General features: G+C 43.7%; 1 protein-coding gene and 1 long non-coding RNA gene across 2 annotated transcripts; one reads left to right on the top strand and one right to left on the bottom strand.

The window, feature by feature from the left end:
• The first annotated feature begins 2,615 nt into the window (after positions 1–2,615).
• Positions 2,616–10,734, top strand: wbp1la (WW domain binding protein 1-like a). The gene is made up of 4 exons (XM_079686299.1): positions 2,616–2,827; positions 4,891–4,990; positions 9,325–9,486; positions 10,163–10,734. The coding sequence occupies exons 1-4, from the start codon at positions 2,753–2,755 to the stop codon at positions 10,591–10,593; spliced, it is 768 nt and encodes a 255-aa protein (XP_079542425.1). The 5' UTR covers positions 2,616–2,752; the 3' UTR covers positions 10,594–10,734.
• A 1,912-nt stretch (positions 10,735–12,646) lies between these two features.
• Positions 12,647–14,404, bottom strand: LOC307042431. Its single transcript, XR_013809108.1, has 3 exons — positions 13,852–14,404; positions 12,956–13,014; positions 12,647–12,870 (listed from the first exon to the last, which is right to left on the bottom strand). It is a non-coding gene; the product is annotated as an uncharacterized lncRNA (long non-coding RNA).
• Positions 14,405–14,410: the final 6 nt, after the last annotated feature.

The raw sequence follows: 14,410 nt of genomic DNA on the forward strand, positions 1-14,410 counted from the left end.
AAGCACTGGTCTGAGGACAAGGATTTAGTATGAACATTTAGTAACTAAACAGTAGGTGGCGATATATGCTCCAAGTGGAAGCGATTCGCCATTAAAGAAAAGAAGAAGAAGAAGATGTGTGTCACTGCTGTGGAAGCACTTTGGAAATGATGCACGCGCAGCGGAGCAGGTCACGCGCACCTGACACAATTTGTTGTTAGTATTTTTCGCTACGTTCTCTTTTTTGAATGGTTGCATAACGTTCAACTTCCCCGAAGATCTCGACGCGAAGCCTGAAGGGTAAACACCAGGTTTACTAATCTACCCGCACAATTTGTCCGGTGTCGGAATGTCTCGCTATGTTAGTACTGTAGTGCCGAGAGATAGGGAGTCAGAGGCGGTGCATCGAAGGTGCAAAGTTGTCTTTAATAGAGAGCTGCAAAGGACATGTTGTCGGGTCGCAGCCCGGGACGACAAGAGGAAGAGCCAGGAGGGCACACAATATATATAGGGAACCATAACATGTCCGTGTGGGAACAATAGCCCCAACTTGTAGTTCCTAGATTGAATTATGTCCCAGTGTATAAATAGGTGGTCACCACACAAGCCCCCCCAGAATTCAAACATGGCAAAAAATCCCCGTGTCCGAGGAGGAAGCACCACAGGGGCCGAGGAGGGTGGGGTCGCAGGTGAGGGCGGGCCATGGAACGGGCCGACGAAAGGAGGCCGCAGGAGAGGGTAGGGGCCCTAACGAGGGCGAGGGCACCCCCACCGGGGGCGGGCCGGAACGGGCCGTTGTAAGGGGGCTGCAGTAGGTGTCGTGGCGAACCCAGCAGGAAAAAGCGCTGCCCGGCCGCAGGCGAAGGCACGGCGGCGGCGGGCATGAAACCTCCGGAAGGACGGAGCGGAATCCCAGGAAGGCAGGAGCAGTCACCCCGGGAGGAAGGAGCCGTGGACAGGGGAGAAGCCAGACGGAGCGCTGTCCGAAGCTGCCGTCGAGGCCAACCGTGAGCCGCGGTAAGAGGAGAGGCCAGGCAGGGTCCCGGAGCGCGCCACCCACGGGCCAATGAAGGCATGGGCGACGTCCGAAACCGCCGAGGCGAAGGAAGAGGCCAGGCAGGGTCCCGGAGCGCGCCACCCACGGGCCAATAAAGGCATGGGCGACGTCCGAAACCGCCGAGGCGAGACGGGGTCCAGAAGCGTGCCACCCAGGCGCCGATGAGAGCGCGGGTGGCGTCAGAAGCCGCCGTCGAGGTGATGAAACGGCGAGAGGGTCCACACGAGGCCGACCAGACATGGTCGAACCTCCTCTCAGGCACCAGAAAAAGCTCAAAAAGGGCCGTACTGTCCACGGTCCAAAAAAGGTAGGTGAAATCGTGAGAGGATCCACACGAGGCCGACCAGACATGGTCGAACCTCCTCTCAGGCACCAGGGGAAAAAAAAAACTCAAAAGGTCGATAGCCGTTAGCAGCTAGCCGTTAGCCACTAGCTGGCAGCCGTCGGTAGCCGCTAGCCGTAGCCGTTAGCTAACGAGGTTAGCTGCTAGTCGTCGAAGGCTAGCGCAGCCTGGACGTGCAGCCGCACGAGCAGAAGAAAACAGCCCCAGGAGGTAGCAATCGGGTTCATCCCTACCCAGCGGGTCGTGCATCGTCTCCCTGTTGGTTGGAAGACCGATGCGGGAATGGCGAGCAACGTCCCCAGCCATTTTGCGAGGCGTGCACCGAGCCTCAGTCCGCGTGCCGGTGGCAGCAACGGACGATTCCAAAAATCCCCGGCATTTCGAGAAAGAAACCTGAGTTTCCTTTGCCGTGTTCGGGTCCGTCTCGGAAACTTCTGCGAGACTTATATGTCAGGGTCACCAATGTAGTGCCGAGAGATAGGGAGTCAGAGGCGGTGCATCGAAGGTGCAAAGTTGTCTTTAATAGAGAGCTGCAAAGGACATGTTGTTGGGTCGCAGCCCGGGACGACAAGAGGAAGAGCCAGGAGGGCACACAATATATATAGGGAACCATAACATGTCCGTGTGGGAACAATAGCCCCAACTTGTAGTTCCTAGATTGAATTATGTCCCAGTGTATAAATAGGTGGTCACCACAGTACATTCTTAAAAAACAAAACACCATTTAATTTCGGGTTAAAATGTGTTGTAACTGCGTTACTGAGCATTGTAACGGGTAATATATTACCCACATTTCATTAGTAATGCGTTACATTACTTCGTTACAGCAAAAATTAATATATTACTGTAACTCCGTTACTTTTGTAACGCGTTACACCCAACACTGGCAACGAAACATAATACATTAATATTATAATGGAAGTTCAACTTAAAGCACCATCGTACAGCAGAGTAGTCACGTGGTGCGTCATTCTCTCCAGGATGCGCTGCAGGGAAAATAAACATTTAATCATGAATGCTCATTATGTATTTGTAGCCTACTTATAATTTTGATAGTAGGCTAATATAGCCACTTACAGCATGTGTTGCCTTCATTATAAGGCTTATATAAGGCTTTTAATTTTTTGCGGCTCCAGACAGATTTTTTTTTTTTTTTTTTGGTCCAATATGGCTCTTTCAACATTTTGGGTTGCCGACCCCTGCACTAGACGGATCCTTTCTAGCCATAACCGTCACGGAGGGGTAGGGTCGAGGGAGTGGTTTGGGATTGGGCCGAAGTTGTACTGGTTTTGCTTTAGTTAGCCACCGATTGTTTTGTTACAATGCAACTGTTAATGAACAAAACTTCAGTGCTTTGGATATTTTAGAATCCGATGCTTTTGGCGATGGGGTCACTGAAGCTCAACGTTGGACAAGAGAATTCAGCGACAGCGGCCACAGTGGAAGAGGTAATAGCCTACTGAGGTTATTTCAAACTTAGTGAGCTACATTAGCTTTACCTAGCTAGCCTGTTAGCTTTAACTGTTGGCCTATTTTGACTGACCAAGTACGTTTTTATTCTTTGCTCTCTGGTTTATTGCGCGTCCGATGTTTTTTTTGTAATCTGACGTGACTTTAGTTTTGTGTTAGTTTAGGTGTTCGCCCCAATGGTAGCAACAAGGGGACGTTGCTAAAGTTAGCAGTCCTGTTAAACTAGCACGTTAGACCACTAGCTAACTCAGCAGGGATGGGCACTGGAAGATAAATACAGATAATAAGATGTACTTGTATTGATCCCAGTTTAGGAATATATGTTGGCACAGCAGCTGTAGACAAGCTTTGCTAATTAACTAAAAATGAAATAAAAATATACAATAAAAACAGTATTAAAACAAATAACCAAAACAGAACATATTGTTATGTACTATCAACAGTGAAATATGTACCTAGAGTATCTCTATTGAATACACAATATACACATTAACATATATAATTCAAGTCAGTGTGAATTGATAGGCCAGCCCATAACTCTCAACATGTAAACTAATTACATTATAAGTTAACAAGTAAAGAGTTTAGAATAGATTTAGATGCACAAGGTACAATATATACAAATAGGTGAAGGGTTATTGAAGAGGAAATGTTATTAAGAAGGAGCAGCTGTTGTTCAGGGTGATGCAGTTGGCAGGAATGACTTCCTGTATCTGTAGACAACAGTAAATGTGATTGAAAAATGTCTGCTGACATATAATGTTGTATATTAAAAGTTGCTAGTGACATATTACACACAGGGTAGATAGATAGAAATGGGAGGGATGAAACCCTCTTTAATGGTCACACATGCAAAGCACACAGTGAAATGTGTTCTCTGCTTTTAACCCATCCTAGTACCAGGAGTCTAGTAGTAGGAGCAGTGGGCAGCTATTGCACAGCGCCCGGGGAGCAATGGGAGTGAGGGGGAAGTCCGGTGCCTTGCTCAAGGGCTCCACGGCAGGGCAGGAGGTGAACTGGGACCTCTCCAAGTAGAAGTCCAAACTACATATTTAGGTCTGGTCGGGGACTTGAACCGGCAACCCTACGGCTCACAGTCCAATCCCCTACTGACTGAGCCACTGCCGGGTATAAGTATAACTTAGAAACTAATTAGTTACATAATTGTAACTGATTAAATTAGTCATATGTTGTACTGTAGTGATGGCTACTGGTGGGTTTGTTATAGGCTTCAAATCTGTCCAGGGGTTGTGTGGCTGGATAGAAACTGACACTTAAACAGTTTAGGCTAATATACATCCTTGTGACACTTATCATAGCTTAATAATATATGTTTGTATTTACAGATGTGAAAATATAAGGATGACATTCATAATCTGGACATAAAATATGGTGTAAACCAGTAGCCAAAAAAGGAAATATGAAGATAGGAAATCCTGTGCAGATGTATGGTAGCATGAGTTGGGTCGGGATTCTGGAAGTTTCAGGAAAAAAGATTCTCTCTCTTTTTGTCCTGATCAGAGGTCGCGTTAACCGAATATTCGTTTCCAAACCTAAATTTGCCGAACAGATCAACAAAGGTATTTGTTTTACGCTCTGCGCGCTCCCGCGAGGTGCTATGGGCATGCATAACACAGCGCTAACAGTTCACGAGCGTGCTCTCTCCCTATTACAAAAATTGTGTTCAAATGTTGAACTTTGTATGGTAGAGCTGAAAACATAATTCAATTATTTATCAAGTAAATATAAAATCATTAGTGCCACTTTATAGAACAAATCAGGAAAGTCTTTTGACAGATTATTGCCTAATAAGATATTGGGGGTTGCCATCCTAGTGTGATAATATTTAATATAAAAAAAAGGGGGTGATGCTTTTATATCATGATGGTAAACGTAATATTATTTTCATAAGAAAACATTTATAATGTGTTTTCTGTGCCAAAGAGTGCAATGGTCAGTCCTATGTTTAGTATTGCTGTGTGTCTAATTGCTGCATGTTGTTTGCGTAGCTTGTGACGAGTGCTATGTGTCGTGTTTACAGGCTCTGGTGTGCCAGGGAGTGAATAACCAGAGCTACATCTGTGAGTCGGGGCACTGCTGCGGAGAGACTCAGTGCTGCAGCTACTACTATGAACTGTGGTGTGAGTGACCCCCTCCTCTTCATTCTGACCACCTGAATGGGTTCTCATCAGGACACCTATTACATTATGTGAAGCAAAAATAGACAGGACTAAAAGCACATTTAATTACATAAATGTGTCCATAAAAACATCCATGCTGCTCATACAATGTGCATTTACTATATTTAACTTAATCCAACACATATTACACGTAAGAGTGAATCCTCTGCAAAGGAATGAGGATGAGGAAGCAAAACAAGGAGCTGTTCCTGTGTCTAATCTGAAGCTGTTCTGCATAATTTTCTCATTAAAATTGCAGATGAGTGGTTTTGTAACATAAGTAGGGCTGGGCGATATGGTCTCTAAATGATATTGCGATATTTACTGACTATATCGCGATATACGATATATATCGCGATATTCTGAAATGTCCTCTAAAACACATACATTTTTTTTATTTAACCCCTTGATGTTTACAGTCACGCCAGTATGATGATTCTAGTAGTCCCTGCAACATATGTCTGCATTAAAAAAATCGACTAATAATGAAGAAAATTAACACATTTGTTGCAATAGTCATTTATGCACTAACTACATTACTACTTGTACTACAACATTTGAATCATCAGTTCTTCCTCATTTTCCTCAATTGTTCATATTTGGTTTATTAAAATAATGATATTGTGGTCATTGTTCAAAAATGTCTGCTATTATTATGAGTAGTATTATTATTATTAGTATAATGCGCTTTCTGTCTTCCTGTCATTATCAGGAGTTAGACATGTAATGGCTATGTATTAGATTAGAACCTTCATTCTGCTAAACTGCTGGGACATTTCCCTAAAGCCAATACCTTTTATATTTTCTACTCTTCACTTACTTGTCAGCATAGGTCGGCATTGATGTACAGAGCCGACAGAGGACCTTGTTTATATTGGCATCATATTGAGAGGTGCAGTGACGCATCCTAAAACCAGGAAGTAAGCTGCTGGTTCCCTCGACAAAAAAGCAATGGGATTTCTCCATAGGGTTTTGGAAAATAGCTGGAAATAAGGTCTGTGGAAAACAAACCTGTTTGATCAATGCACGTTTTGTTCAGCCGGATAATATCCACATGTCTACCCTACTTTTATAATTTTGAATCATAAATCTAATCGATAGATTATAAAATGGTTTTAGGACGCGTCACTGCACCACTAGAAGCCAACTCCATCGATCAAGCTGGCTGAAACTCTCTCTCCCTCTTCTTCTCATGCTACCTGTCACTCTCCTTTAACTCCTCCGGTGACTTTCTTTTATTTGAAGATAGTTTTTTGCCCAGCGCTCACGGGCAAATGGGAGCCTGCTCGCGCTGGCTCCGCAGCAAACAGCCGTTTGCTTTTCACCCAACAACGACAACCGCCTCACGAAACGCTATGTTGTAGCGTTAATAAACGAAACAATTTAACAACATTGCTTGTCAAAATACCTATACCACAGGACAATTTTTTTTTTTTTAAGCAATATTTTTAGTGGCCCAAGCGGGCAATTGGAAAGTACGTTATGCTGGCCCGGGGTGTCTAAATAGTGCTTCCGAGCCAGTGGGCCATTTATAATGTCGAGCCCTGCTCTCTGTCACTGTGCATGTGTGTAATGTTTGTGTGCAAGTTAGACGGGGCCTGCGTGTGTGCCTGCGTGTGTTACTGTGTCTATGAGGGAGAAAGGAAAGCTCATTTTGGCCGCGGCGGGAAATTGATTTGACAACATAATACTCAATGTTCACGATGTGGTCATTTACGACATCGCATGTAGTGCAATCCACGATGTATCGTGTAAACTCGATATATCGCCCAGCCCTAAACATAAGGACTCCAAATGTATCAGGGCAACCGCTGCTACTTTATTAGGTTGTAAGGTTACGTTTGTTAATTCAATGAACAACCAAGCCCAACAACAAGAAGTTGTAGTGTATAGTATAGCAGTTTGGTAACTTATACCTCATTCACACCAACGGTGTTTCAGGGCCAGTTCGGAGCTGGAGCTTGAAAAGCACCGGGTTTTCCTGTTCACACCGCAGCGGAGCAGCCGCTTGGCTCCGGAATTCGGTTCATTTCGAGCACCAAAGAATTGTCCGGCTGGAGCAAAAGCACCGCATACGTCACGCTTACGTCAAGGCAGGGGCAGGGGCGGGATCAACTCCTGAACAACAACTAAAAGCCTGTGTTTTATCCAGTTTGTACACAACGGTGGAGAAACTTAACAAGCAGCATTGGTCCACTGAAGGGACCAGCTACCTACTGTGAATCTGCTCTTCCGAAGAGGTACAGAGGAAGCTGGAGGACAATCGGCCATTGTTGTTGTTGTCGGTGTCAGCTGTGAGGGGTTTCCGCGTGGTTTGGCTTTATGAAGCAGGCACGCAAACGGTTACGTCATGACGCAAACAATGACGCAATACCAGTCGGACTCTGAGCAGTGTGAAAAGAGCCAGAGCTAAACCGAAGAACCGGTTCTGAACCTGAAAAGCTCTAGCACGGAGCTTGAACCGGAGTTGCGTTGGTGTGAATGAGGTATCATACAGCATGGGTCGGCAACAGGCGGCTCACGGGCCATTGGTGACCCGCCAGCAATAATATTTGGCCCGGAAAATTAGCTTTGTTTTGAAAGAAAAGCTTTGGCTCATCGGACATTTATGAGAGAAAATCCCTAATGTCCGAGTGCAAGTGAATGCAGCACAAGACTCGATCCTTGTAACCAAGGCCCTTGCGCGAGAATTGGAAATGTGATTGGCGGCGATTTCATTTGAATGGGACGGTGACAGAGAAGAGACTGACAAGTTTGGCTGTACTCAGCATTGAATCAAAATGCACCATAGCTTTAAATCTTAATAATTTTGTGAGGCGTTTTGCTGAACATGGTAATCGCCACATTCAGCTGTAATAGGCATGCCAACCATACTTGCCAACCCTCCAGATTTTCGCGGGAGACTCCCGATTTCATTGCCCTCTCCCGGTTTCCTCCCGGGGTCATATTTCTCCTGCATTTCTCCCGAAATCAGATTTACTCAGGACTGTTTCCACTCGGACTTTAATACAGCTGCACCATTGTTTGGTTTCCATGGTAACGCGTCTCTTTAGTAGCGCGCGCAACTGAAAGTCTGAGAGGGTGAGGAAGATAGTCACAGAAAACGGAACAAGAATTGACAACTCTACCCTCTGCTCACTCCTTTCCTGTAAAATACAGGTCCAGCCCACACATATGCTCAATAGAATAAAGTTTCATTTATATAGCACATTTTTAAACGATTTTTGGTCGTTATACATATAATAAAAAATAACCTACAGTAAAGACACTTTACAGCAAATACAACAGCACAGTTTGTCCAGAATATCAGTCTGAAAAAACGACACCCTCTGTCCTTAGACCCTCACATCGTACAAGGAAAAACTTCCGGAGAAAACCCACAGTTTAAAGGGAAAAATGGGAGAAACCTCAGGGACAGCAACAGAGGAGGGATCCCTCTCCCAGGACGGACAGACGTGCAATAGATGCTGTGTGTAAATCGAAGAGATAATACATTTTACAGCGTGGGTAGACCTATAATAAGAAGATGAATCCACGAGGATGTCAAAAACAATCCTGTGAGAGCTTTCAGGGAGGCAGCATGACGAGACCTGGATCCCGGGGGAGGCTGGGTTAATCGGAGCATGAGAAAACACAGACACAGACAAGGATGGTGCTACAGGCCGCAAGGCATTGCACTTAGGACTACAATAAGCACAAGAATCATGTTAATGATAATCTACAGCCCCCCCCCCCCCCCCCCGCGCGGTTTTGAAATGCTCCCGATTTCGGAGGTCTCAAGGTTGGCAAGAATGATGCCAACTCGATGCTCTGCTCACGGATGACTCGATGAGCATAAAAAACTGTTAAGAAGATGACCTTACGTGTGTATATATTTATTTTTCTTTGTGGGGGGTCTGCCCCCAAAAAACAGTTTTAAATCCTGAGAAAGTCAAATGAGACGGTGTGTAAAACTACACTGCCAAAAAAAAGTAACCACTTTGATTTAACTAGGCCAGTAAGTAAGGACTTTCCACTGGATAATAACTGCAACGATTTTAACAATCAATTACTTAAATTAGCCTTTGATTATGTTCTGGCCCGCCATCTAGTGGCAGAGAAATGTTTTGGCCCAAGGCCAAAGTTACTTGCCGACCCCTGTAATACAGGGTGGCAGATCTCACTACTTGCCACAGTTGAAGTTGTTTTTCAGCGCTGAAGCAAAGATCCTTTGTGTATTAAAAATACTTTGTACATGGCACCATTGTGAAGACGTGTTAAGTGTGTTTGGTGGATGTGCTGTGGGCTCCCTGCAGGGTTCTGGTTGGTGTGGACTCTGATCATCATCCTCACATGCTGCTGTGTTTGTCAGCACTGGCGCTCCAAGCAGCGCTTCCAGCAGCAGCGGCGGCAGAACGAGATCAACCTCATCGCCTACAGAGAGGCTCACAACAACTCCCAATTGCCCCTCTATCTCAGTAAGAGCTGCCTCCACACATTCCACTCAGGGACAGCAGAGGTGGCAGGAATACTCAGATCTGCTACTTGAGAAAAGTAGAAGTACCAGAGTGTAGGAATACTCTGTTACAATTAAAAGTCCTGCATTCAAAATGTTCCTCAAGTAAAAGTATTATCATCAAAATATAGTGAAAGTTACGACAGTAAAAGTAGTCATTGTGCAGATTGGTCCATTTCTGAATAATATATATGATATGTTTTATAATGATTGATCATGGAAGTGTTCTCAAAGCTGGTAAAGGTGCAGCTAGTTTGAATGAGTTTGTATACTGCAGGGTAGCTTGTGGATTTACTCCAGGTGGAACTAAAGTCTGATTTAACACTTGATTATATTTCACATCATTCATCCACATCTGTAAAGTAACTAAAGGTATTAAATACATGTAACTTTTAAATTGTAGTAGAGTAGAATTAGAAAGTAGCAAACAATTAAACTCAAGTAAAGTACAAGTACCTCAAAATTGTACAGTACTTGAGTAAATATACTTAGTTACTTCCCACCTCTGATTGTTAGTCTGTACCTCAGGACGAGTGGCTTCACTCCAGAGTAAATCTGATCTCTGATCAGGACGATGTTGAGTAGAAGTGTGCCTTTGTGTTTGACTTGACTGTACTCTGGGTTGTGTTATTGTCCAGGATTCCTGCCCACCTACCTGCTGCCGGCCTATGAGGAGGTAGTGGACCAGCCTGTCACCGCCCCTCCTCCCTACACACCCCTGCAGTCAGCCCCCCCGCCCACAGACCCTGCTGAGGACTCTCCTTGCCCCAACCTCAGCGTCTCTGTTGGCAGTGATGCTGATACAACGCTGCCTCCAGAGGTCCCACTCAGCCCCCTCCACAGCGCCTCTCCCCCCAACAAGGACTCGACCCCGGCCAGGTACCGGCGCTTCACAGGGGATTCTGGGATTGAAGTGTGCGATGGCCAGGAACTGTGGGATCAGCACAGCTTTATAGAAAGAGAAGTAACGGAGGAAGAAGGGGTGGGGAAAATGGAGGAGCCATGTGATGGATTTGAACATGTCAGCAGACACACAGAGGTGGAAACAGAGCCACAGCCTCACAGCTAATGCTAGATAAAGACTCACAGCAGACACTGATGCAGGGCTGAAGCTGTGTGCTGAGCAGGTGTGTGGGACAGGCCTAGAGACAAATGAAAGGCAATGATACACACATTGCCCTATTATACCATTAAAGCTTGACCAACTGAAGCTTTGCAGATTCTGATACTTTACTTTTAAAAAAAAAAAACTATGTAAACACATATTTGTACATTTACAGGAAAACTTATCATGAACACATTTATTCCTGAAAGAATTGCAACCTAGATCCATACCAAGCAGAAGTTAGAGTATAACATTTATTTGAGATTGTGGCTCATACACTGATACTGTAAATGGGTGGTGAGCTGATGTCCGCCTGTTGTCTAATGCTAGCTATATCAATAACCAGGACTCTTCAGCATCAATGTGATCAAGTACTTCAAGTGTCTATTAGCCCAATCAGACGATCCCAGCAGGTGTTGGTATAGCAATGAATGATAGCTTTGGCTCACGTCAGTCTGAGCTCCATGCTACTCTTGGTGTAAACACACAGCTTCTGAACAGGAGTGCCATGTAGCAACATGCTGTACATCAAGTTTCAACATCCCTGACAAACCTAGAAAACAACTCGTTTTTGAAGCATCATTACCTTCTTCGTTGATGCATTTGAATTCACACTTGTATCCGTGAGACATCATAATGCCACTCATGGTGGCAAAGCTCAGGTCCATAGCAGCATGTGACTTTTGAAGTAGAGCCACAGCAACAGACAAACTAATGCATGTTCTGCATTGTTTCTCAATGAAGCTCCACTCCTGCTCTCATCAAAGCATTTACCAGGGAGACTTAGAGAAGTAAGAGGGAGCAGGTGTACATCAACTGCATACATCAGAAGCACAACTAACTACTAATATCAGGGTTTATTGCTAAATGTCATTCTAGAAAATAGCTTCATGGTGAAATCTGTCCCTTTCAGCCTTTAAAGTGTGTTACACAGGATGGGATCTGACAATCATGGGATGTTTGTTAAGGACATTTGACCCTATATATATATCTATGTGTATAAGGCTATTGATGTCCAAGGCAAAGAAACAGCTGACCAAAGGATCCAAAAATACCCTTAAAACAGATAAAGAGTTGGCAGTGCCAATAAGCAGTGCATTAACCAAAAGACGCACCGGTCCAGGTTATGGAGGAACTAAAGGAAGGCTTTTGCATCAGATCCAACCAGAAGTGGGAGTGGGGGGGAATGGAAATCAAATAGGCTCATATGGGAACAAATTGGACAGTAAAATTAAACACAAGGACCTTAAAACAATCCCCAAAATAGTTTGGACGGTGAGGAGAGAAGGAGAGTGGATGATCCACAGGCAGAGGAGGAGGAGCTGTGACTGGGCGGGTTAGAGAACAGTCTTCCAGAACACTTGATCATTTTGATTAAGGCCCCTCTTCTTCTTCGAGTCAAGTATAGTCATTGTAGCACAGTAAGACCAGTGCAGTGTGGAATGATGCTAGTAATGCTTCTTTTACAGATGGCTAGGACCACACACCGAAGTGTTTCTAGAGAGCATTTGTTACTTCTCTCTTGGAGTTGACTCAGTTCTAAGTTCTTATTTTTTCTGTTAGGCCTAAGAGTTTATTTCCTCATTAATGAACCAGTTTGTTTAGAATTGACTGTAAGAACTCATTTTCACTACCAATTTGGCAAAAACAAAATACAATTAAAACGCAGAAATGTCCTCAGGTCAAAACACAAGGTCAATAAACAAACAATAACCACTGGTGTGTGGTTTCTTGACGGCTCTTCCTGAAGCACATGACAGAAAACCTGACCTGTTGTACGACAGTGCAAAGTTTGTAAACATATATCACCTTACGCACCTGAAGAGAACAGGCAAAAGCAAACAGGTTGTCGCTGATCAACTCACTTCGTATCGTCCACCGAGTCTCCTACCCAAAGTGCTCTAGAGTCAGCACAAAATGTATTTTTACCACCAAGAAAGGAGAATATGAAATGTCAGTTCCTTATTCATACGGTTATTGTGAAGCCCTGTAATCATGAGTCAACAGCACAGAAAAAGGCTTTTATGTCTTAAAAATAACTACGTTTATTATAACAGCATTTAGATATTTCCTCAGTGTCACACACAGCAAGGGCAGAGTTGTATACTTTAAACATCACTTTCATAGCAGTCTTGCATTTTGGATATGATGAAAGGGATATGTTTACTGCAGCAGAACGTTCAGCCTTCATCAGCCTCATCCTCCAGCAGGAAGTCTCTGATCTCCTCCCTCAGCTGAGACCTGCAGGACAGTCACATGCATCATGCTCCATTCTAAAAAGGGAGAAGCACAGTTCTGTGTTCCTAACTGATTGTTGTACACTGACCTCCGGAGCCTCCTCTCAGCCTCCGACAGGATGTACTGCGGGAGAACCTTCTCAGACGACTGGTGAGAGAACAGATCAAGAGACAGGGACACGACAGGTGAACGTCAGTAGGATTACAAAAATAAAAAGCATATTTTTAATTCACAAGAGAAGATAATGAAGATCTAAACTGAACAAACGGCTAAAAGTTTCATTTAAGTGCTATGATGTGTATTCATGTATTATTATTTTGAAGTACTTGTGTGTACTTTATGATGTAACTATCTATAGACACATCAGATGAATATGAAGTCAATTATAAGGTCATTTGCCGAGGTATTTAGAATATTGTGAGTGTGAGAAGTCAAATGTCTAACTCAATAGTCCTCAGTGTATTGAAAATGTGATGGATAGATTATAGTCTAATGATGTATGACATCATATTCTGTGCAGGTTGCAATGATGGAGGGATGAAAGTGAGAGTAATCGTGTAAAGAAAGCTACTCATTCTGCACAACTATCACATTTACCAACAGCAGGCACATGGTCCTCATTGAGTAATTTGACCCCTGCTCATGGAATTTTCAGTGAGAGATGATGTATGATGGGAATCTGTTTTACGTTCTGTGCTTTTAATGTAAATGTCTTGGTGAAATCAAATGAATGAATTGGAAGGTGCCACAGAATCGTTATTTCTGTCTTCACTTAAGTTATATTAGTTTATTTACTGATTGTCAGGGCTACTATTATGGTTTTTATATTTCAAAAGGACTTTCAAACACTTTCAGTGACCCGTGTCTATTTTTAAAACTTCAAGAGCTCGATTTTTTTTCCCCCTCAAAGTCAAACATTAAATGATTTAACGGACCCCGGGACCCCTGTAACGACAAATTCAAAGTTTAGATTGTGTCCCTCACCATGTCTTTGATGGTCAGCTGACAGCTGTAACACAGCAGACTCTTCAGGGGGGGGGGCTCTGAGGCTCTGTCACACAACAAAACCACCACAGCATTTATTCATATTATTTAGTTTTTGTGTCCGCTTTCCAATTGCACCCAAAAAATATAATGATATCACATGAAAAGACAGAGCAGCATCACGGATCCTGTCTTCTAGTCTCGATACAAGACACCTCCAAAAGTCCATGGCACATTATACTTAGAATACTTTCACTACTTTGCCCCGCTGCAGACTGTAACACCACTGCTGAGAGATAACAATACTACGAGCAAAACACACTAGTTATAACTGCCTGCTACTTTAATACTTACTATTCATTAATGTAGCTACTATTTTTTTTTACCATGTAAGTGTACTTATTTGATTACATCTTATAAACGTATGCTCGCTTCTTTGTTTATGATGTTGGCCCACTCTTGAGTTTACCATTTAAAAAAAGGACTTCTGAGTCCAGCAACTCCCGTGTTCTCATCAAGGTAGTCTTCTGGCTTTAAAGGTGTCCTATTATGATATTTT

The sequence above is a fragment of the Notothenia rossii genome, assembly GCF_949606895.1.
Source record: "Notothenia rossii genome assembly, chromosome: 6".
Taxonomy (NCBI): domain Eukaryota; kingdom Metazoa; phylum Chordata; class Actinopteri; order Perciformes; family Nototheniidae; genus Notothenia; species Notothenia rossii.